The sequence below is a fragment of the Musa acuminata genome, chromosome BXJ3-2 (assembly GCF_036884655.1).
Source record: "Musa acuminata AAA Group cultivar baxijiao chromosome BXJ3-2, Cavendish_Baxijiao_AAA, whole genome shotgun sequence".
Classification (NCBI taxonomy): Eukaryota; Viridiplantae; Streptophyta; class Magnoliopsida; order Zingiberales; family Musaceae; genus Musa; species Musa acuminata.
Genome location: NC_088350.1, coordinates 21,185,536 through 21,207,083, shown reverse-complemented (window position 1 = coordinate 21,207,083; position 21,548 = coordinate 21,185,536). Strand labels below are relative to the sequence as shown.

General features: G+C 38.8%; 1 protein-coding gene across 1 annotated transcript; it reads left to right on the top strand.

The window, feature by feature from the left end:
• The first annotated feature begins 17,431 nt into the window (after window positions 1-17,431).
• On the top strand, window positions 17,432-21,548 carry LOC135631331 (probable UDP-3-O-acylglucosamine N-acyltransferase 2, mitochondrial). The gene is made up of 10 exons (XM_065138908.1): window positions 17,432-17,587; window positions 17,664-17,871; window positions 18,397-18,473; window positions 18,958-19,007; window positions 19,667-19,731; window positions 19,928-19,979; window positions 20,098-20,168; window positions 20,263-20,329; window positions 21,036-21,107; window positions 21,188-21,548. The coding sequence occupies exons 1-10, from the start codon at window positions 17,485-17,487 to the stop codon at window positions 21,251-21,253; spliced, it is 831 nt and encodes a 276-aa protein (XP_064994980.1). The 5' UTR covers window positions 17,432-17,484; the 3' UTR covers window positions 21,254-21,548.

Sequence of the window (21,548 nt, the reverse complement as noted above, 5' to 3'; positions counted from 1 at the left end):
AAAAGTTGATGTTGTTGTTTACCTAAAATGGATTGTCACAAAGCCAACATGAGCACCATGCTTCACATCTGTTGGGTACACAATCTCCATCTCCTGCTCCTTGTGTACTGCAGGAGACACCCAAAGGTTTAGATGTTTAAAGCACATATAAATAGGGACAATGATTAGTAGTACCAAAGATATGAGAGATGTATTTGGCTTAGATGTTATATTATAAATGCTCAAATGCTAATATTATCTCAGGATAACATTAGCATTTCAGTATTTGGGGGATGAACATAATTTTTAAATTTTCAAATTATCCTATGACATTATCTAAAATCATAAGATTGACATGATGTATATTTTCTTTAAGATGAAATTTTATTTACATATTTTTAAAGATGATTTTACATTCATTTATATGATTATATTTTTTATTTATTATATATTTGGACCATACAAAATTTTTTTATGATAATACACATTTTATTTATTTATTTTATTTACTTATTTAATTTAAATAAAAATATATATTTACTTTTGAATGAATATTATCACACAATATTCAATAGACTTTTAAAACATAATTTTACGGTCAATACTGTTAGGATCGAGAGCACTAAGAGGGGGGGGGGGGTGAATTAGTGCAGCGGAAATCTTTCAGCGATTAAAAACGAAAGCTGCGTTCGTTCGATAAAAACTATTGTGATGCAAAAGCCGATTCTAAGATTACTTATGATTAAGTGCAGTTTACGTCTAAACACAGTTTGCGTCTAAGCGCAGTTTACGCAGTTTGCGTCTAAATGCAGTTTGCGTCTAAATGCAGTTTGCGTCTAAATGCAAATTGCGTCTAAGCGCAGTTTGCATCTAAGCGTAGTTTGCGTCTAAGCTCAGATTGCGTCTAAGCGCAGTTTGCGTCTAAGCGCAGTTTGCGTCTAAACACAGTTTGCGTCTAAGCGCAGTTTACGTCTAAGCTCAGATTCGGAAAGATCTGAACTTAGACACTCGTTCGTAAAAGCGCAGAAGACAGTTTGCAGTTATAAATAGAATCAATACGTAAATGTAAACTGCAATGTAAAGATCGTACGAAAACACCGATTTACGTCTGAATGCAGATTCGGAAAGATCAGAACTTAGAAACTTGTTCGTAAAAGCGCAGAGAGCAGTAGCTATGTAGGAGGTTTGCAGTAATGATAAAGTGCTCAAAATAAAAGCAAACCAGAGATTTAGAGTGGTTCGGTCAGTCTTGACCTACTCCACTTTTGGCTTCCTCCACCGACGAGGTCACCGACGTCAACTAGAGGCCTTCCTTCAATAGGCGAAGGCCAACTGTCCTCTTACAGATTCACTCCTTTTGGCGGGCTTAGGAGACAACCCTTACATAAGTTTTCTCTCCTCTCTTTACAACTTAAACTTGAAGAATAGAAAGAGGAGAACTAGCAGTTTTGAGCTCTAAGAAACACAGAAAGACAGTAAGATTTCGAGTGTGTGTTCTCTGCTTTCAGTGCTGAATGGGTGGGGTATTTATAGGCCCCAACCCAGTTCAAATTTGGAGCTCAAAATGATCAAATCCCGGAATTCCGGGATCAGGCGGTTGCACCTCCTGACTGGAGAGGTTGCACCGCCTGGCAGAGCTCGAAACTTGAGCTCTGGCGGTGCTACCTCCTGACAGAGGAGGTTGCACCGCCCAATCTCGCTCGGAGACTGAGCCCTGGGCGGTTGCACCTCTTGGCTGGGGCGGTTGCACCTCCCAGTCTCGCTGGGAGACATAGCCTGGGCGGTGCTACCTCCCTGCCTGGGCGGTTGCACCTCCCACAGCAACCTGGGTCCGAATGGGTTGATCCATTCGACCCAATTTGAGTTCTTCAGGGGCCCAATTGCCCCAAGATTAAGCTAATGGGATCACCTCCCATTTCTAACTTAATCAATGTGCTAACTACGATTATTTCCTAAGACAAATTCTGCAGCTTGCTCCGGTGCGTCAATCGCTTCTTCCGGCGAGTTTCCGGCGAACTTCCGACGAACCCTTGATGATGCTCCTGCGGACTTCCGGCAAACTCCTGGACTTGCGACAATCCACTTGGCGAGTTCCGACGAGCTTCTTTGGCAAGCTCCTGGACTTCTCGGATTTGTTCCCACAGAACCTCCGATGACCGTCCGAACTTCCGTAGAACTCTCGAACTCCCAACGTGATCATTGTCTTGACTCCGGCGCAACTCCTGCTGCATTTCTTTCTTCCATCGTAGTTAATCCTGCACACTCAAAACAAAAACTTCGATCGAGACAATTAATCCTAAGCAATTAACCAAGTTGTCTGGCATGTCATTGGTCCCTCGACGCTTCGTTCGATTCTTCGGCGCATCGTCCTTTCCTGCAGCCTATTGCCCAATCGGCCTGTTGACTCCGCAACTCCGATATCCTTGGCACAATACCCGCTCTTCTTGGCCCGATGCCCGAGTCCACGACCCGAAGCCTTCTGTCGATACGTCGACCGATCCACCGGCCCGACGTCCAATCTTCTGACATGTTCCTCCGGCACAACATGATTTTCCTGCTTTAATTGTCTCATCCAGATCGAAGCATCCTGCGTCACTCAAAACGCAGATTAAATAAAAAACATATATCAAGTAGTTTCATCATCAAAATATGAGATTCAACAATCTCCCCCTTTTTTATGATGACAACCACTTGATGATGGAGTTAAACTTAACTCCTGGAGTTTAAACAAACTCCCCATATCAATATGTCATATTGATAGAAACTCTTAGATTCAAAAATCTAAGCAACATGTCATCATAAACGGAGTTAACCTTAACTCCCAGAGTTTAAACAAACTCCCCCTATCAATATGCCATATTGATAGATACTCTTGGATTCAAAAATCCAAGCAACATGTCATCATAAACTTATGCATAACATGTCATGTCATCAACATACTTCTCCCCCTTTGTCATAAAAAAAAAGGGAGAAGTACCACAATAAGTGTTTGTGATGTAAGTTTAACTCATTGCATGAAAAACATAATATCTATTGTTACCATCATGCAAGTTTGTGTTGAATCTCGTATTTTGATGATGAAACTACTTGATATATGCTTATGATTTAATATGCGTTTTGAGTGACGCAGGATGCTTTGATCAGGATGAGACAATTAAAGCAGGAAAATCATGTTGTGCCGGAGAAACATGTCAGAAGATTGGACGTCGGGCCGGTGGATCGGTCGACGTATCGACAGAAGGCTTCGGGCCGTGGACTCGGGCATCGGACCAAGAAGAGTGGGTATTGTGCCAAGGATATCGGAGTTGCGGAGTCAACTGGCCGATTGGGCAATAGGCTGCAGGAAAGGACGATGCGCCGAAAAATCGGACGAAGCGTCGAGGGACCAATGACATGCCGGACAACTTAGTTAATTGCTTAGGATTAATTGTCTCGATCGAAGTTTTTGTTTTGAGTGTGCAGGATTAACTACGATGGAAGAAAGACAAGCAGCTGGAGTTGCGCCGGAGTCAAGTTCATGATCACGTTGGGAGTTCGAGAGTTCGACGGAAGTTCGGACGGTCGTCGGAGGTTCTGCGAGAACAGATCCGAGAAGTCCAGAAGCTTGCCAAGCGAAGCTCGTCGGAACTCGCCAAGTGGATCGTCGCAAAGTCCAGGAGTTTGCCGGAAGTCCGCAGGAGCATCACCGAGGGTTCATCGGATGATCGACGGAAGTTCGCCGGAAACTCGCTGGAAGAAACGATTGACGCACCGAAGCAAAGCTGCAGAAATTGTCTTAGATCTAATCATAGTTAGCACGTTGATTAAGTTGGAAAATGGGAGGTGATCCCATTAGCTTAATCTTGGGGCAATTGGGCCCCTGAAAGACTAAAATTGGGCCGAATGGAGCTAACCATTCGGACCCTGATTGCACCAGGAGGTGCAACCGCCTAGGCCAGGAGGTGGCACCGCCTGGGCTAAGTCTCCCAGTGAGACTGGGCGGTGCAACCTCCCCAGCCAGGAGGTGGCACCGCTTGAGCTCAGTCTTTGAGCAATACTGGGCGGTGCAACCTCCCTAACAGAGAGGTGGCACCGCCTGAGCTCGGTCTTCGAGCTCTGGCAGAGAGGTGCAACCGCCTCAGTCAAGAGGTGGCACCACCTAGGGCTCAGTCTCCGAGCCAAACTTAGGCGGTGCAACCGCCCCTGACAGAGAGGTGCAACCGCCTAGGCTCAGTCTTCGAGCTCTGCCAGGCGGTGCAACCTCTCCAGTCAAGAGGTGCAACCGCCTGATCCCGGAATTCCGGGATTTGATCGTTTTGAGCTCCAAATTTGAATTGGGTTGGGGCCTATAAATACCCCACCCATTCAGCACTGAAAAGATACAGACCTATACCGAAATCTTGATCTTTTCTATGATTCTAAGAGCTCAAAAGTGTTGTAAAGCCTTTAAGTCTCCTCCTTCTGTTCTTCAAGTTTTGAGTTGTAAAGTGAGGAGAGAAAGGTCTGTAAAGGTTGTCTCCTGAGCCTGTTAAAAGGAGAGAAACTGTAAAAGGGCAGTTGGCCTTCGCATATTGAAGGAAGGCCTCTAGTTGACGTCAGTGACCTCGTCGGTGGAGGAAGCCAAAAGTGGAGTAGGTCAAGACTGACCGAACCACTCTAAATCTCTGGTTTGCGTTTATTTTGAGCACTTTATCATTACTGCAAACCTCCTTCATAACTACTGCTCTCTGCGCTTTTACGAACAAGTTTCTAAGTGCTGATCTTTCCGAATATGCTTTCAGACGTAAACCAGTGTTTTCGTACGATATTTACATTGCAGTTTACGTTTACGCCTTGATTCTGCAAAACTGTCTTCTGCGCTTTTACGAACGAGTTTCTAAGTTCAGATCCCTTAGAAACTGCGTCTAGACGTAAAATTACGTTTAGACGTAAAACTGCCTAAACTGTGTTTAGACGTTTTAGACATAAACTGAGTTTAGACGTAAATCTACGTTTAGACGTAAATCTGCGTTTAGACGTAAAACTGCGTTTAGACGCAAACTGCATTTAGACATAAATTGTGTTTAGACGCAAACTGCGTTTAGACGTAAACTGCGCTTAGACGCAAACTGGGTTTAGACGTAAACTGCGTTTAGAAGTAAAACTGCACTTAATCTTAAGTACTCTTAAAATCGGCTTTTACATCGAAATCGTTTTTATCGAACGAACGCAGCTTTCATTTTTAATCGCTGAAAGATTTCCGCTGCACTAATTCACCCCCCCCCCCTCTTAGTGCTCTCGATCCTAACAATTGGTATCCCAGCGGGGTATTTCTCATTTCGGATTTACACTCGAGAGAAATGGCTCTTCAAGAGGGCTTTTCGGTCTTTCGTCCACCGTTCTTTAACGGATTGGACTATACTTATTGGAAAACTCGAATGAGAGTTTTCTTGATTTCTCTAAATCTGGATTTATGGAATATCGTTGAAAACAGTTTTCAACTTCCCTCTAAACCGACGAACGAATGGTCGGATTTGGAGAAGAAGTATTTCTCTTTAAACGCAAAGGCTATGAATGCCTTATTTTGCGCTTTGGACAAAAATGAGTTCAATCGGATTTCTACGTGCGAAACAGCTTTTGACATTTGGCGAACACTTGAAATCACGCACGAGGGAACTAGTAGTGTCAAAGACTCGAAAGTTAACTTTTTATTGCATGATTTCGAGCTTTTTCGAATGCAACCAAGCGAGACTATAGGCGACATGTACACCCGTTTCACGGATGTCGTCAATAGTTTAAGAGCTCTTGGAAAATGTTTTTCGGACTTTGAACTCGTAAACAAGATTTTGCGTTCTGTTTCTAAGAAGTGGGATTCAAAAGTAACTGCAATACAAGAAGCTAAAAACCTAAACAACTTACCACTTGAAGAACTAATTGGTTCATTGATGACATATGAAATGGTGCACAATGCACATGATGAACATGTTGAACACAATCACCTTCCAAAGAACAGGAAGGATTTGGAACTATGGACAAATGAATGCCACTTGAGCAATGACTCAAGTGATGAGGACAATGATGAACAAAACAACCTTCCAAAGAACAGGAAGAATTTGGGACATAGAACATTTGAAGACCACTCGAGCATAAGCTCAAGTGATGGTGAACTTAAACTACAAATGAAACGAAAATTAAAAAGCAAAAAGAATCGAACTACTTGCTTTAAACGCAAGAAGAAGAACAAAAATTGGGATGAATCGAGTTCCTCCGAAGAAGAGAAAGTCAACAAAAGCAAGGCGGCAAACTACGCCTTAACAGCCTACAATGATGAGGTAATCGAAATCCCCCTAATTTATTTTGAAATTACTTGATGCTTTCATAATGTATTTTTCTCTTTTAGTTTAGAATTAATTTTCTTAAAAATTACATGTTAAAAAAAAAATTATTATGATCATACTAAGTAATTTCGAAAATGATAATATTGCATATTTTATGATAAACAAATAAAATGATCTTGATTGAAAATATGAAATCATGTGTATTACGTTGATTTCCATTGTTATTTCTTGATTTTGATTAAAGATCATGTTTGATTTGAAGAAATGCATAATGATGAAATTAAATATTTTGATTAACAATTTTATGCATGAGATTTTAAGCCGATGATAAGCATGTGTTATTCTCATGAGTATATTTGAAAAACTATGGCAAAAATGTGCTCGAATGCATGAACGTGTTACGATTATTTTTCGGACATTCTTGATTCAATGTTCAAAACACTTAATTGCCATGATGATTTTACACTATAACATGTTGGAAATTATATGTTTTGGATACATAAATTTTTATGATCATGAGCATGTTTTATCTTCATAATTGAACTTGAAAATCTATAGCAAAATCTTATCCGAATGCATGAAAGTACTAATTTCATTTTCGGATTCACTTATCAATTGGTATCCTAACAATCGGATTTTCTCATACACTTATGAAAAATATTTTTTCTAAAATGGATTTGTTGAAATGATTCCTGCTTATAAATTCCATCTTGAAATATGAATGATAGTGTCTTTGCTTGCAAAGATTTGTTTCACATACATATCTCCTATGATTCATGTGCAGAAAAAGAATTTATAAATCATAATACAATAAGATTTCTTATGCAAAAATAAAGTGCTTTTGTGATTCTTTGCTAAAGAGAATAATTATTAAAATCATGATCTTGATCATTATAACATGAAGCTCTTTATAAATCAAGATCGTTCATTATGCTCCCTACATTTATCAAAAAGGAGTTCTTCAAATGAAATGCAACTTGTCTTTTGATTTCATGATATTTTGTGAATTTCGAAATTAATTTTAATGACTTGATTATGAGTTTCAAGTTGACGATTTGATTTGAATAAGTTATGTCTAAATCATAATCATGATCTTGCAAAATTGAAATCACAAATAATATCTTTTGGTATTCATGAATTGATACTCACAATATGAAAGTATTGGTATTCATGACTTGATTTTGATTGAAACATTACATGCTTCAAAAATTCTTTAAATGCCTTATGTGATGACTGAAAATTAATTTGCTTTATGATGAATCACGAATCATGACTTGATCTATGATATTGAAATATTTTAATCATGATTCTTGGTTATATAATTCCTTTGCCCTATTAAAAGGATTTGTTGAATGGATCATGTCCTTCTTGAACTTTCTTGATATCATGACAAGATTTTGTAATATGGCCTGTATAATAATTAAAAATTTTTGGCCATTGATTTCTCCCTTCTTTTCGACAAAAACAAAGGGGAGAAAGCTTTTGCTAGTTAGAACATGCAAAGAAAAGCAAGTGCAATCTTGCACATGAAGCAAGTGTTGAATTGCCATGATTGAACCTAAGAATCTTGCTATGCTTTTGTGCTTATATGTTGTGATGAAAATATAGCTTCATGTTATAAAAACTTGCATATATTTTAAAATAGCTAGAGCTACTTCTCCTTTTGTTGATGATAAAGGGGGAGAAATATATGAATTGATACTATAAGTGCCATATTTGAATTTTCATCATGTTAAGATATCAAGAACTTGCATCGTAATTCTACTTGATGATATCTTGCCATGTGATGAAATGCTACGATTTGTTGCTAAAATGATGCATGCAATACTTATGCTTTCTACGTAATGTATTGCATATGATATGAACCTTGATTAAAATTGCCTTGATTTGAATTCAAGGTTTATCTCAATTATGGAATTTTGAAATAAAAATGATTACTCACCTTTGTCATGATTTATAAATTGACAGAAAGGGTTTTCCCTTCTTTTTGACAATGACTAAGGAGGAGATAACTTGTATGCACAATTCAAGAAGAAAGCAAATTTTCACTTCTCAAAAGAGAAGAAATTGCTATCTTGAACATCTTAAGAAACAAAAAGAACAAAGGTGCTATCTTGCCTATCTCAAGAAGCAAAACATGCTAACTTGCGCATCTAGCAAAGTGGACAAAATTTTCATATTTCAAGAAGCAAAAGTTGCCTTCTTGAACATCTCTAATTTGCTAGCTTGCATGATGTAGAACTTGCTATCTTGAACATCTCTAATTTTCATACCAAGTGCTATCTTGTATGCTATAAAACTTGCATATCTAAAAATTGATAGCTTGAATATTCTAAGCATGATTCAACACTTGCTATATTTTCTAGCAAAACTGCATGATGATAAAACTTGATATTATGTTTTTCATGCAATGAGTTGAACCAATATCACAAACGCTTGATTGTGGTACTTCTCCTTTTTGTTGATGACAAAGGGGGAGAAATATGTTGATGACATGACATGTTATGCATAATAACATGTTGCTTGGATTTTTGAATCCAAGAGTTTCTATCAATATGGCATATTGATAGGGGGAGTTTGTTTAAACTCCAGGAGTTACGGTTAACTCCGTCATCAAGTAGTTGTCATCATCAAAAAGGGGGAGATTGTTGAATCTCGTATTTTGATGATGAAACTACTTGATATATGTTTATGATTTAATCTGCGTTTTGAGTGACGCAGGATGCTTTGATCAGGATGAGACAATTAAAGCAGGAAAATCATGTTGTGCCGGAGAAACATGTCAGAAGATTGGACGTCGGGCCGGTGGATCGGTCGACGTATCGATAGAAGGCTTCGGGCCGTGGACTCGGGCATCGGACCAAGAAGAGTGGGTATTGTGCCAAGGATATCAGAGTTGCGGAGTCAACTGGCCGATTGGGCAATAGGCTGCAGGAAAGGACGATGCGCCGAAAAATCAGACGAAGCGTCGAGGGACCAATGACATGCCGGACAACTTGGTTAATTGCTTAGGATTAATTGTCTCGATCGAAGTTTTTGTTTTGAGTGTGCAGGATTAACTATGATGGAAGAAAGAAAAGCAGCAGGAGTTGCGCCGGAGTCAAGTTTATGATCACTTTGAGAGTTCGAGAGTTCGACAGAAGTTCGGACGGTCGTCGGAGGTTCTGCGAGAACAGATCCGAGAAGTCCAGAAGCTTGCCAAGCGAAGCTCGTCGGAACTCACCAAGTGGATCGTCGCAAAGTCCAGGAGTTTGCCGGAAGTCGGCAGGAGCATCACCGAGGGTTCATTGGATGATCGACGGAAGTTCGCCGGAAACTCGCTGGAAGAAGCGATTGACGCACCGAAGCAAAGCTGCAGAAATTGTCTTAGATCTAATCATAGTTAGCACGTTGATTAAGTTGGAAAATGGGAGGTGATCCCATTAGCTTAATCTTGGGGCAATTGGGCCCCTGAAAGACTGAAATTGGGCCGAATGGAGCTAACCATTCGGACCCTGATTGCACCAGGAGGTGCAACCGCCTAGGCCAGGAGGTGGCACCGCCTGGGCTAAGTCTCCCAGCGAGACTGGGCGGTGCAACCTCCCCAACCAGGAGGTGGCACCGCCTGAGCTCAGTCTTCGAGCAAGACTAGGCGGTGCAACCTCCCTGACAGAGAGGTGGCACCGCCTGAGCTCGGTCTTCGAGCTCTGGCAGAGAGGTGCAACCGCCTCAGTCAAGAGGTGGCACCGCTTGGGGCTCAGTCTCCGAGCCAGACTTAGGCGGTGCAACCGCCCCTGATAGAGAGGTGCAACCGCCTGGGCTCAGTCTTCGAGCTCTGCCAAGCGGTGCAACCTCTCCAGTCAAGAGGTGCAACCGCCTGATCCCGGAATTCTGGGATTTGATCGTTTTGAGCTCCAAATTTGAATTGGGTTGGGGCCTATAAATACCCCACCCATTCAGCACTGAAAAGATACAGACCTATACCGAAATCTTGATCTTTTCTGTGATTCTAAGAGCTCAAAAGTGTTGTAAAGCCTTTAAGTCTCCTCATTCTGTTCTTCAAGTTTTGAGTTGTAAAGTGAGGAGAGAAAGGTCTGTAAAGGTTGTCTCCTGAGCCTGTCAAAAGGAGAGAAACTGTAAAAGGGCAGTTGGCCTTCGCCTATTGAAGGAAGGCCTCTAGTTGACGTCGGTGACCTCGTCGGTGGAGGAAGCCAAAAGTGGAGTAGGTCAAGACTGACCGAACCACTCTAAATCTCTGGTTTGCGTTTATTTTGATCACTTTATCATTACTGTAAACCTCCTTCATAACTACTGCTCTCTGCGCTTTTACGAATAAGTTTCTAAGTGCTGATCTTTTCGAATCTGCTTTCAGACGTAAACCAGTGTTTTCGTACGATATTTACATTGCAGTTTACGTTTACGCCTTGATTCTACAAAACTTTCTTCTGCGCTTTTACGAACGAGTTTCTAAGTTCAGATCCCTTAGAAACTGCATCTAGACGTAAAATTACGTTTAGACGTAAAACTGCCCAAACTGTGTTTAGACGTTTTAGACGTAAACTGAGTTTAGACGTAAATCTGCGTTTAGACGTAAATCTGCGTTTAGACGTAAAACTGCGTTTAGACGCAAACTGCATTTAGACGTAAATTATGTTTAGACGCAAACTGCGTTTAGACGTAAACTACGCTTAGACGCAAACTGGGTTTAGACGTAAACTGCGTTTAGAAGTAAAACTGCGCTTAATCTTAAGTAATCTTAAAATCGACTTTTACATCGAAATCGTTTTTATCGAACGAACGCAGCTTTCATTTTTAATCGCTGAAAGATTTCCGCTGCACTAATTCACCCCCCCCCCCCCCCCCCCCCCTCTTAGTGCTCTCGATCCTAACAGTTTGCTATTATTAAATGGCAAGATATTAATATGTAAAATTACGATTCAAGTTCTTGATATCTTAACATGATATGACATTCATAGCACCTATTCATATGAATGCTGCTTTTGATATCTCATCATAATATGACATTCATAACATCTATTCATATTCTTCAAATATGGCACTCATAGTATCAATTTATATATTTCTCCCCCTTTGTCATCAACGACAATGAGAACAATATAAGCAAATTTTAAATATAAGTGTGATGCCATAAGTTGGTTCATGTCATTTTCCAACAATGAGTGATAGGATACCAATTATGTAAACATCTCGAGGAAAACATGACATGGAGATAGCTTTTATTGCTTCTTCCTTTTTATTTGTTATCTTTTTACATGAAGGAGGAAAGCCATATGTGAAGTTCAAATTGATAAGATATTAAAGCACACTTCATTTTTGCAAGGATTAAGATATGTAAGTGAGTCAAATCCTTGTATGTAAAAATATCTTCCTTTTATAAGAGGGAATCATCAAATATGTTTCTCGAAAAATATTTTTCACATGATAAGTGCATTTGCTAGATGATTCCATATGTCAAAAATCAATGATGTGAATTAAACTTGATATGACATATGCTTGTTAAGTTTGGAAGAGGATAATGTATCAAGAAAATCCAATTGTTAGGATTAAGAAAATCCGAAAATGAAATTTGACACTTTCATACATTCGGACACGGTTTTACTAGAGATATTCAATTACAATCATGAAGGTAAAACATGCTTATTATCATGGAAATTTTTGTATTCAAGCACATAATTTCCAACATGTAATCATGGCAAGTAATTGTGTAAAATCATTATGGCAATCAAGTGATTTGATCATTTGATCAAAAAAGTCCGAAAAATAATTTTAACACGTTTAATCATTCGGACATATTTTTGCCATAGTTTTTCAAATATAATCATGAAGATAAGGCATGCTCATCATCATGGTAGTATGATAGCAAGTTTACCATATACAAGCTAGCAAAAAATTTCTACATTTTAAGGCCCGCAAGCTAGCAATTTTGAGATGTTCAAGAAAGCAACTCTTGCTTCTTGAAATATAAGTTTTGCTAGATGTGCAAGTTAACTTTTTGCTTCTTGAGATAGGCAAGATAGCATTCCTTGGTGATGTCCAATATAGCTAAGTTCTACATCATACAAGCTAGTGAATTTTATAACATTTTAGAACATGCATAATCACCAAAGCATTATAAATTTTAATGATGTGCAAAATTACAAATTTTGCATGATTGCATTTGTGTGTCTTGAGATTTGCAAGATAGCACTTCTTGGTGATGTTCAAGATATCAATTTCTTCTCTTTTGAGAAGTGCAATTTTTGCATTCTTCTTGAATTGTGCAAGCTAGCTATCTCCCCCTTTGTCATTGTCAAAAAGAAGGGAAAAACCCTTTACATCAATTTCTAAATCATGACAAAGGTAAGTAATCATTCTTATTTGTGTATCATTATAGTTTCAAATTAAGACATGCACATTTTTAAAACATATAAACTCATTATTATATACATGATTCCAAATCATCATTCATATTATTTTAATCATTGTTTCACTCATCACTATAGCTTATCATGCATAATATGTAAAACCATCTAACATGATATAAACATTTATTTATTTAATTTTTTTAAGAATTCATGATACACATCATATATTATCATAATAAAAAGCATATGCATCATTCCAAATCATAAATATTTCAAATCATCATGGTATTAATTTGTCACATTGCATCCTACCATGCATGATCGAAACTTCTCATTGCATACATCAAAATAAATTCATGAATATCTCATGCATTCATATCATCACTTGAGAAATATTGAAAAGAAATAATTGGGTGATGAGATAAATATTTCATGAATACAAAGAATTGCATAAAAATCATATCATGAATACAAGGAATACAAGTCACAATCATTCAAGAGAAAAATCATCATTCATTTTCAATTCATTCAATTTGATAAATCAAGATCATGATTTTGATAAAACTCATTTCAAATTTAAATCATCAAAATCATTTTTATAGCTCACAAAATTTATAACATAAATAGATTCATGATTTCATTGATAATATATTTTTCCCCTTTTTAAGTGTTTCATTTTAAGTGGTCGATTTAATGTTAGCATGCTTTTTCATTTATGAAAACATGCATCAATTTTTTTTTTTTAAGCCACTGTTATTATCATGAAAATCGATAATCCATAAATATCAAGAATCATCATACATAATTTCAAAAATATATACTCATTAATCATAACTTCAAATTAAACATGATTTCATATACTCAAAATCAAGAAATAACAATGGAAATCAACATGATACACATTATTACTTCTCAACCACATATAGCATGATTTCATAAGGTTTTTTTTTTTAATCAAAATCATTTTGTTTATCATAAACATGCAATTTTCATGATTATTTTCAAAATTTCTAGAATGATAAGCATGATTCCTAATTTTTTGTATAAAATTATTAAACATGCAATTTTCAAGAAAAATAAAAAAGAAAAATGCATTATGAAAAGCATTATGTAATTTCAAAGTAAATTAAAGGCATTTTGATTACCTCAGTGTCGAAAGGGCGTAGTTTGCCACCTCGCCTTTATTGATTTTCTCCTCGTCTTCGGAGGAGCTCGATTCATCCCAATTTTTGTTCTTCTTCTTGCGTTCAAAGCAAGTAGTTCCGTTCTTTTTACTTTTTAATTTTTGTTTCATTTGTTGTTTAAGTTCACTTGAGCTTATGCTCGAGTGGTCTTCAAATGTTCTATGTCCCAAATCCTTCCTATTCTTTGGAAGGTGGTTCTCAAGTTCTTCACGTGCATTGCACGTCATTTCATATATGATCAAGGAACCAATTAGTTCTTCAAGTGGAAATTGGTTCAAGTTTTTCGATTCTTGAATAGCAGTTACTTTTGAATCCCAAGGTTTAGAAAGTGAGCGCAAAATCTTGTTTACGAGTTCAAAATCCGAAAAACATTTTCCAAGAGCTCTTAAACTATTGACGACATTCGTGAAACGGTGTACATGTCGCCTATAGTCTCGCTTGGTTGCATTCGAAAAAGCTCAAAATCATGCAATAAAAAGTTAACTTTCGAGTCTTTGACTCTACTAGTTCCCTCGTGCGTGATCTCAAGTGTTCGCCAAATGTCAAAAGCCGTTTCGCACGTAGAAATCCGATTAAACTCATTTATGTCCAAAGCACAAAATAAGGCATTCATAGCCTTTGCGTTTAAAGAAAAATACTTCTTCTCCAAATCCGACCATTCGTTCATCGGTTTAGAGGGAAGTTGAAAACCGTTTTCAACGATATTCCATAAATCCAGATTCAGAGAAATCAAGAAAACTCTCATTCGAGTTTTCCAATAAGTGTAGTCCAATCCGTTAAAGAACGGTGGACGAAAGATCGAAAAGCCCTTTTGAAAGCTATGAAGAGCCATTTCTCTCGGGTGTAAATCCAAAATGAGAAAAACCCCGCTCTGATACCAATTGTTAGGATCGAGAGCACTAAGAGAGGGGGGGGGGGGTGAATTAGTGCAGCGGAAATCTTTCAGCGATTAAAAACGAAAGCTGCGTTCGTTCGATAAAAACTATTTTGATGCAAAAGCCGATTCTAAGATTACTTATGATTAAGTGCAGTTTACGTCTAAACACAGTTTGCGTCTAAGCGCAGTTTACGCAGTTTGCGTCTAAATGCAGTTTGCGTCTAAATGCAGATTGCGTCTAAGCGCAATTTGCATCTAAGCGCAGTTTACGTCTAAGCTCAGATTGCGTCTAAGCGTAGTTTGCGTCTAAGCGCAGTTTGCGTCTAAACACAGTTTGCGTCTAAGCGCAGTTTACGTCTAAGCTCAGATTCGGAAAGATCTGAACTTAGACACTCATTCGTAAAAGCGCAGAAGACAGTTTGCAGTTATAAATAGAATCAATACGTAAATGTAAACTGCAATGTAAAGATCGTACGAAAACACCGATTTACGTCTGAATGCAGATTCGGAAAGATCAGAACTTAGAAACTTGTTCGTAAAAGCGCAGAGAGCAGTAGCTATGTAGGAGGTTTGCAGTAATGATAAAGTGCTCAAAATAAAAGCAAACCAGAGATTTAGAGTGGTTCGGTCAGTCTTGACCTACTCCACTTTTGGCTTCCTCCACCGACGAGGTCACCGACGTTAACTAGAGACCTTCCTTCAATAGGCGAAGGCCAACTGCCCTCTTACAGATTCACTCCTTTTGGCGGGCTTAGGAGACAACCCTTACAGAAGTTTTCTCTCCTCTCTTTACAACTTAAACTTGAAGAATAGAAAGAGGAGAACTAGCAGTTTTAAGCTCTAAGAAACACAGAAAGACAGCAAGATTTCGAGTGTGTGTTCTCTGCTTTCAGTGCTGAATGGGTGGGGTATTTATAGGCCCCAACCCAGTTCAAATTTGGAGCTCAAAACGATCAAATCCCGAAATTCCGGGATCAGGCGGTTGCACCTCCTGACTGGAGAGGTTGCACCGCCTGGCAGAGCTCGAAACTTGAGCTCTGGCGGTGCTACCTCCTGATAGAGGAGGTTACACCGCCCAGTCTCGCTCGGAGACTGAGCCCTGGGCGGTTGCACCTCTTGGCTGGGGCGGTTGCACCTCCCAGTCTCGCTGGGTGACATAGCCTGGGCGGTGCTACCTCCCTGCCTGGGCGGTTGCACCTCCCACAGCAACCTGGGTCCGAATGGGTTGATCCATTCGGCCCAATTTGAGTTCTTCAGGGGCCCAATTGACCCAAGATTAAGCTAATGGGATCACCTCCCATTTCTAACTTAATCAATGTGCTAACTACGATTATTTCCTAAGACAAATTCTACAGCTTGCTCCGGTGCGTCAATCGCTTCTTTCGGCGAGTTTCCGGCGAACTTCCGTCAATCATCCGACGAACCCTCGGTGATGCTCCTACGGACTTCCGGCAAACTCCTGGACTTGCGACAATCCACTTGGCGAGTTCCGACGAGCTTCTTTGGCAAGCTCCTGGACTTCTCGGATTTGTTCCCACAAAACCTTCGATGACCGTCCGAACTTCCGTAGAACTCTCGAACTCCCAACGTGATCATTGACTTGACTCCGGTGCAACTCCTGCTGCATGTCTTTCTTCCATCGTAGTTAATCCTGCACACTCAAAACAAAAACTTCGATCGAGACAATTAATCCTAAGCAATTAACCAAGTTGTCCGGTATATCATTGGTCCCTCGACGCTTCGTCCGATTCTTCGGCGCATCGTCCTTTCCTGCAGCCTATTGCCCAATCGGCCTGTTGACTCCGCAACTCCGATATCATTGGTACAATACCCGCTCTTCTTGGCCCGATGCCCGAGTCCACGACCCGAAGCCTTCTGTCGATACGTCGACCGATCCACCGGCCCGACGTCCAATCTTCTGACATGTTCCTCCGGCACAACATGATTTTCCTGCTTTAATTGTCTCATCCAGATCGAAGCATCCTACGTCACTCAAAACGCAGATTAAATCATAAACATATATCAAGTAGTTTCATCATTATCAGATTCAACAAATACACATTTAAAATACAATCTTCATCTATTATTTATCAAACACTAAAAGCATTTCATAACTACATATTTACTCAAGTCATTTTCTTCATAGGCACATTAAATTAAAATTATAAATAAATGTATTTCCCAAATGAAGCCAATTGTATGATCCAGAATATTTAAGTTAAATTATCTTGATCAAATCATTTTTCCTTCTCTATAAAATGAGATTTAATGTAAGATGTATGAGTTCAACACATTTGATTCTCTCATAAAGTGCATGGCTGTACAACAAAATGAGTGGGATACAACTAACAAAGAAAAGAAAGAAAATTTCTGTTCCACTATTCTAAGAATAATCTCTCAAAAATTACTACTTGTTTCTTATCATCTTTTTTTTGCAGCAAAAGAAATCAAAAGTAAAATGGCAATCTTGTGCTGATCAAAGCAAGAAGCTTCTAATATCTGATTAATGGCAAATAACTGCTCATTTTCCACAATCAAATTGAAAGTACAAAATAGTTGTTTCGAGCTACAAGAAATCGGTCCGACCGATCCGGTTCGACCGTTATTTACTGGTTTGATCGAGAACCGCGTATTGGACCGATCAATTTCGTCCGATCCAATTAATTCAATTTGCCGGTTTGATAGAATCGACGGTCTTGATCGTCCAGTGGACAAAGGCCTCTGGGTTCGCACTTGGCGGCAGGGTTTTAGGTCTCCACGCCGCTCCGGTCATCATTCCTGCTTTGGTTCGAAGCTTTGGAGCCATGGCGGTCCGTCTCCTCTCAAGAAGCCGACGCACTTTGGTTCGGCTCCCCCTCCACCGCTCCGGTTTTCGCCACGTTTCAGATGCTCCCTCTGATCTCTCCGGTACGTCTTCGACTGATCTGTTCCGCCATTTCTCGGCTCTTCTCCTTCTGCTCGCGATCGACTGTTGTTGAATCAGATGAGCAGATGGTTAAAGACACGTCGGCGTTCGTTAGATGGAATAACGGCGGCGGCCTCTTCCACAGGTCCGCGCGCATCGATCCTACTGCGGTGGTGGAAGTTGGAGCTGTAGTGCATTCCGATTCCGTGCTCGGATCGGATGTTCGCATTGGATCTGGAACCGTAGTAGGGCCTTCTGTATCAATTGGGCAGTCCACAAAAGTTGGGTAAGATTTGATCGTTCTCCGATGACTGTAGTCTTGAATGATGCATGTGAAATTTCTTGTGAATGCATAAGCTTCGTGGTCTATTGTATCTTTTGTAACTTGATCAAAATTTCAAATTGATTTATGATACACTGGATTCAAAATGCCGTATGTAGATGAGATATTAGTTTTAAATAACTGGGAAGCAAAAATACAATTTGGAGAGTAGGTAAACTGTATACTTAAAATAGCTCTCAATGGGCTATATGTAGATGAGATATTAAATCTCACAATGGTTGAAAACATAATTCAAATACCTGCCAAGCTAGCCAATCGATGGTAAAAAGTTATCAAAAATATGATTTTGAAATCTCTTCTTTGCTTTTGAGGATCATACTTTTGCATTTAAAAACATTCATTGGACAATGTTGTCTTGGTTAAATGCTGCAGACAGTTTCAATTGTATAATAAGTTAGTTTTGGTTCAAGATTTAGTGTTCTTATTCCAGTTTTACTATTGCTAATGATGATTTCGAGTCTGATCCAGGTACAATGCTGTGCTGAGTAATTGCTCCGTGGGCCAGTTTTCTACAATTCATAATGGGGTCTGTGTTGGTCAAGATGGTGCGCTTATCCCACTGTGTAGCACTTTTCTGTTCTTTTACTTGATTGTAATTTAGAGATAAAATGTTAGAGAGTGTTTTGCACCTCTTTTTCTCCATATGTTTGGTTTAGTGAAGCAAAATTTTGACATCTAGTTTCCATTCCTTTGGTTTAGTGTATTTATTTATTATTACAGAAATAAAAAATGTTGAATTTTATTTACTTGACATGTCTTAGCAACAATATGCATTATTTTATTTCAAAATTGAACTTTGTTTGATCTGTGATTTTTCTTTTCTGCTGCACTCCAGATTAATGCCAATCTTCTGGCAAACATTTTTTTCTTGATTCCATAACAAATTCTGGTTGAGTTTCTTTGACTTTTTTTTGACAGACTTTCATGTTCTTCATTGGTCTTTGTCTGATTTTGCAGTCCTCACTGTGTTTTAATGCTTGTTATCCATCATGCTGCAGCTCATGAGTTATTCATTTTTACTGCTCGCAGGGTTTGGATTTTTTATGAATGAGGAAGGACACATATTGAAGAAGCCCCAAGTTGGTGATGATTTTGTTATTCTTAAAATTAAATTTTTTTTATGCACTTGCACACATCCTTAATAATTTGTGCAGTGTACATCGTGTCACAAAATTTGCTGAGTTGTCATAAAAAAGAGTTAATTCTTTGTTTTACAAGTTTGGTCTCTGTCGTATAGTGATTCTCATGGTTCTTGCATGCCAAAATAAGAGGAATCTGAAAAAAATTGTGAAATGTTGTATCCACATATATCATGGTGTGCATAGGACAATCAAGCTAGCATGAATTTATATCTAAATGTTGTCTCATGATTCACTAATGTGAGGAGAAACGTAGCCGTTTGCAGACATGTTGTTATCTTAATTTATGTCTCTTGAGGACAAGAACATCATTAATAGATTGTTGTTTCAGTGCCAATTTGATAAATCAACTACAACGTAGTCCTATCAAAGCAGGCCTCGGTACAGTGATACAGTTGGTCCTTTGTAACTTGGGAGACCAGGGTTTGAATTATGGAATTACATGTTTGGTGATTACAACAAGCATCTACTTTTTAAAGATATTATCTTAGCATCATTTTTTTTTAAATACTAAAACTTAGCTGATGAGGGCTGTATGTTCTAGAAATAAATACTGTAGCAATAATATGTCACATCTTTGTTCTTTTCATTTTCTTAAGGCACTACATGTAAGGATTGGGGACAATGTGGAGATAGGTGCCAACACATGCATTGATAGGGGCAGGTGAATTATTTGGTACATTTGAATTTACTGTTCTGTGAACTTTATAAAATTTAATGCCTAGTGAAGGAGCTCCAGGAGGCTCATTGGTTTTTATGCTGATTTCATTATGTTGAAAATTGTTCCATTAAAATCATGCTTGATAGACAATATTTTGATACTGCCATTTAATTGAAAACTTATCATATGCATGCTGCAGCTGGAGAGACACTGTAATAGGAGATCATACCAAAATAGATAATCTTGTTCAGGTGAGTTTCAGTGCCTTTATGCACTAACAGATTCTCTTGAAGTGACAGCCAAGAACTTTTTTTAATAAAAACTGTTAAATACAAAACTTTTGCCTCATTATCAAATTTCATCTTGCAGATAGGTCATAATGTCATTATTGGGAAGTGTTGTATGCTTTGCGGACAAGTTGGGATTGCTGGTTCTGTGACGTATCTAACTATATATTAGTCTCTTCTTTCTATCTCTAGCCTCTGTGTTCTGGCACCTGATACATTAGTAGCTGATAAATGTCTGTGTTTGTAGGTTAAGTGATTATGTCACTTTGGGAGGCCGAGTAGCCATACGAGATCATGTGTCCATCGCTTCTAAGGTACTTATTTCAACAATAACAATAGATATTGCTTTGATGTACCAGTAAAATTGCTGGCTTTCTTATCAAGAAGTTATTTTGGTGGCTTTTTGTCCCCCCTTTATGCCTTATTCTCTCAACTGGACTTCTTGTACTTAATTCTCACCAATCAGCCAAACTTTGGCATTGTTCAATCCCCTCTTGTTGTTATATATCATGAATAGTTGGCGTGCAGACCAGCCAGCTGCTTTGTGTCAGCTAGAGAACAGAGATCTGTATAGAAACATTTTGACAAGATTAAACCTTATTTAAAAAACATCGTATTGATCTTTCTGGCCAAAAGAGGGCGAGATTAGTGCTGCCTGACCTGAGTGACATCTAAGTTATTTACTTTTGGGTATAATTATGGAATTCAAGCCTAGATTCTGCTTCAACATTTAGGTTCTCTTCATTTTACTTCTAGATTCTCTCTTCATTGTACGCTCCTTATCTGTGTACAATCTAGTGAACCTGTAGTCGTGCAACATTTATCTGGTCGACCAAGTATCCTGCTAGCTGGGGATTAACAAGATCTTGTCGCACCGCCATCGATAATTTTTGGATTCTGTTCTGGAACTTGAACAGGGAATTTCATGCATTCATAACTGTTCTCGGCACATAATTCAGACTAACCAAATTTTGCCTCGTGCATAACTGCATGTCAATGATATCTTTATCTGGATTGCAGGTTCGACTCGCAGCAAATAGTTGTGTGACAAAGGATCTTGCGGAATCTGGTGATTACGGTGGTTTTCCTGCAGTAAGGATGGTCTTTTATTCCTCTTTCTCTTCCTTTGTTTCTTCTTCTTGAATCCTAAAACAAATGTTTATACGTTGTAGGTCCCTATCCATGAGTGGCGCAGACAGTCTGCCAAACTGCGCAGATTATGCAAGAACAGTCCGTGATAGGATTCCACCAACCATTGTGCCACTTGATGTATTTCAGCTGGATCTATAAATGCAAAACCTGGTGATAGACAGCTTCAGCCTCAAAGATCAGATCCAGAAACCCATATGAGACGGCGTCCATGAATCTGCCCAACATTTTAGTTCATGCAGATCATCTTTATGAAATTTCATCTTCAAACTATGGTTATGTTGTCAAACAGCTGTAATCAAGTTACTATTTAATTCATCAGCATATGACCACCATAAAGTTCAGTTCAATAATTAAATACAATTGTTACATGACTAATCAAAG